The 2,305-nt window shown below is 40.4% G+C and overlaps 1 protein-coding gene across 1 annotated transcript; it reads right to left on the reverse strand.

Annotated features, from left to right (window-relative positions):
- Positions 1 to 1,104: 1,104 nt before the first annotated feature.
- On the reverse strand, positions 1,105 to 2,034 carry LOC102475478 (olfactory receptor 1A1). The gene has a single exon (XM_006163908.1). It carries the CDS (start codon positions 2,032 to 2,034, stop codon positions 1,105 to 1,107), a length of 930 nt encoding a protein of 309 aa, XP_006163970.1.
- Positions 2,035 to 2,305: the final 271 nt, after the last annotated feature.

Raw genomic sequence — 2,305 nt, forward strand, 5'->3', positions numbered from 1 at the left:
AAGACCTCGTATTGCTAAAGCAATCCTGTACAAGAAGAATGGAGTGGGAGGCCTATCATTCCCTGATTCCAAGATAGTCTCTAAAGTTGCGATCATCAAAACAGCATGGTATTGGCACAAAAACAGACATGTGGACCAATGGAATAGACTAGAGACCCCAGAAATAACCCTCAGAGCATTTCCAGATTTTAATACACATCCCAGAACAGTCATAGCACCATTTCTCTTTGTTTTTCCAGTCTAGAAGAAGTAACGTCTTCCTGTAGTTAATAACCTTTGGGTTACATCAGTATCTATCTTTTTTCTTCTTTAGTTTCCTTGAAAATAGACTTAATGTGTGTAATTCTGTTTTAAGCCTTGTTTGTTTTGAAATACCAGATATAATTGTTTCCTGAATGGCTGATAAATGAGCCCGAATGATATACCAGCTCTATAATGCAGGGGTAAATAACACCGAGTCTTATTATAGCTACTCATTATCAGATTGTGATTCTGAGACTAACATATTCATACATTTATTTTCTCTATACTAATATTATGGGATGTACTCTTTATGACTGAGATTATGAGAAACATAGTGATGTGCTATGAGAGCTTTTCCCCTCAAAGTTCGAAACAAAGCAGGGACGATTAAATGTAGTAATCCAACAAATACAGACAGTTGGATAGTGATTTATGGCTACAAGTCATAAACTATTGTGATCCTTATCATTTCTGACTTTTACTTTCCTAGTCAGTAACATAGGTGGGACATGAATACATTTTTCCCGTGCTGCCGCAGTGCAGAACGGAGTAAAAATGTGTCCTGAGGGGGAAAAAAAAAGTAATAGATACAGAATGGAAAGTAATCCTGTACATGACATGCCATGCATTTATGCTTTGAGAGCCCATAGCATGTGCTGCGAAACATACAATAAATAAAGGTAAATTTAAAGAAATGTGTGCAAAGTGACAATCTCAGTAAAATGTCTCAAAATTGGTACAATATTTCTGGGAAAGGAATTTTCTGGTTCAGAAGATCAAAGAGGGCTTCTTGGACAGGAAGAAATTGGGGGTAAATTTTAAGAAATATATTGTAATCTCCAATGTTGGGCCTAACGTTTCTTATGAGGAGATTTTCTTGCTGAAAAGTTTCCACAGGGCAGCCTTCATGTCCCGGTTTCTCAGACTATAGATGAAAGGATTTAGCATTGGGGTCACTGCGATGTACATCACAGTTATCACTGCATCCTTCAGGTTGTAACTGGTCAGAGGGCGGAAATACATGGCCATGACTGTCCCATAATACAGAGAAACTACTGTGAGGTGGGAGCCACAGGTGGAGAAGGCTTTGAGCACACCCTTGGTGGATGGAATCTGTAAGACCGTGGAAAAGACTCGAATATAGGAGATAACAATGGATAGTAATGGCACACAGAAAACAGCAACCCCTAGGTACATGATCTTTACATTAAAATGGATGTCAGAACAGGACAGTTTGAGCAATGAGGCAATGTCACAGTAGAAGTTGACTACTTCATTCTTGCCACCGAAGGACAGACTAGCAGTGAGCAGAGTGTGGGGGAGAGAATTGGCGATTCCAACCACCCAAGACCCAGCTACTAGCAGGGCACAAGATTGCAGGCTCATAATCGTCTTGTAATGAAGTGGGCAGCTGATGGCCACAGCCCGGTCATACGCCATCACAGCCAAGATGTAGCTGTCTGTGTTAGCCATGGCAATCATGAAATACATCTGGGTGAAGCATCCCCCAAAAGAGATCACTTTGCTGCCCAAGAGGTGACTGGTTAGCATGTTTGGGATAGTTACAGATGAGAAGACGATGTCAACAAAAGAGAGGTTGGCAAGGAAAAAGTACATAGGGTTGTGAAGGCGACTGTCAGAGCGAATGGCTAAGATGATGAGCAGGTTTCCACTTAATGTGATGGGATAGATGAACAGGAAGAGGATGAAGAAGAAATCTTCTTCTTTTTGTTGACTACTAACTCCCAGGAGGATGAATTCCAAGGCAGAGGACTGGTTTTCTTTCCTCATGGCTTCTTTAGCATTAAGAGACAGAGGAGTCCAGAATTATTAATGAGATTACTACATATTATAATCTTCCATATCTGACAATTTTGACCCAAGTAATCAGTTATCTCAATATCTGAGTTTATTAAATACAGATAGCCCAGTACTTTGGGGTAGAATCTTTGCTGTACAATGCAACTAATTGAATAGTCATGTCTAAGAAGTGAGTCACCTGTGCATTAGAGGTGCTTATTGTACCTAATCCCACCACCACCACCCTCCAGACCTGTAGCAT

This window comes from Tupaia chinensis, unplaced genomic scaffold (assembly GCF_000334495.1).
Source record: "Tupaia chinensis unplaced genomic scaffold, TupChi_1.0 Scaffold143568_1, whole genome shotgun sequence".
NCBI lineage: Eukaryota > Metazoa > Chordata > Mammalia > Scandentia > Tupaiidae > Tupaia > Tupaia belangeri.

Excerpts from the sequence above, each read along its gene's own strand:
- LOC102475478 (XM_006163908.1), bottom strand. The coding sequence starts at position 2,034 with ATGAGGAAAGAAAACCAGTCCTCTGCCTTGGAATTCATCCTCCTGGGA.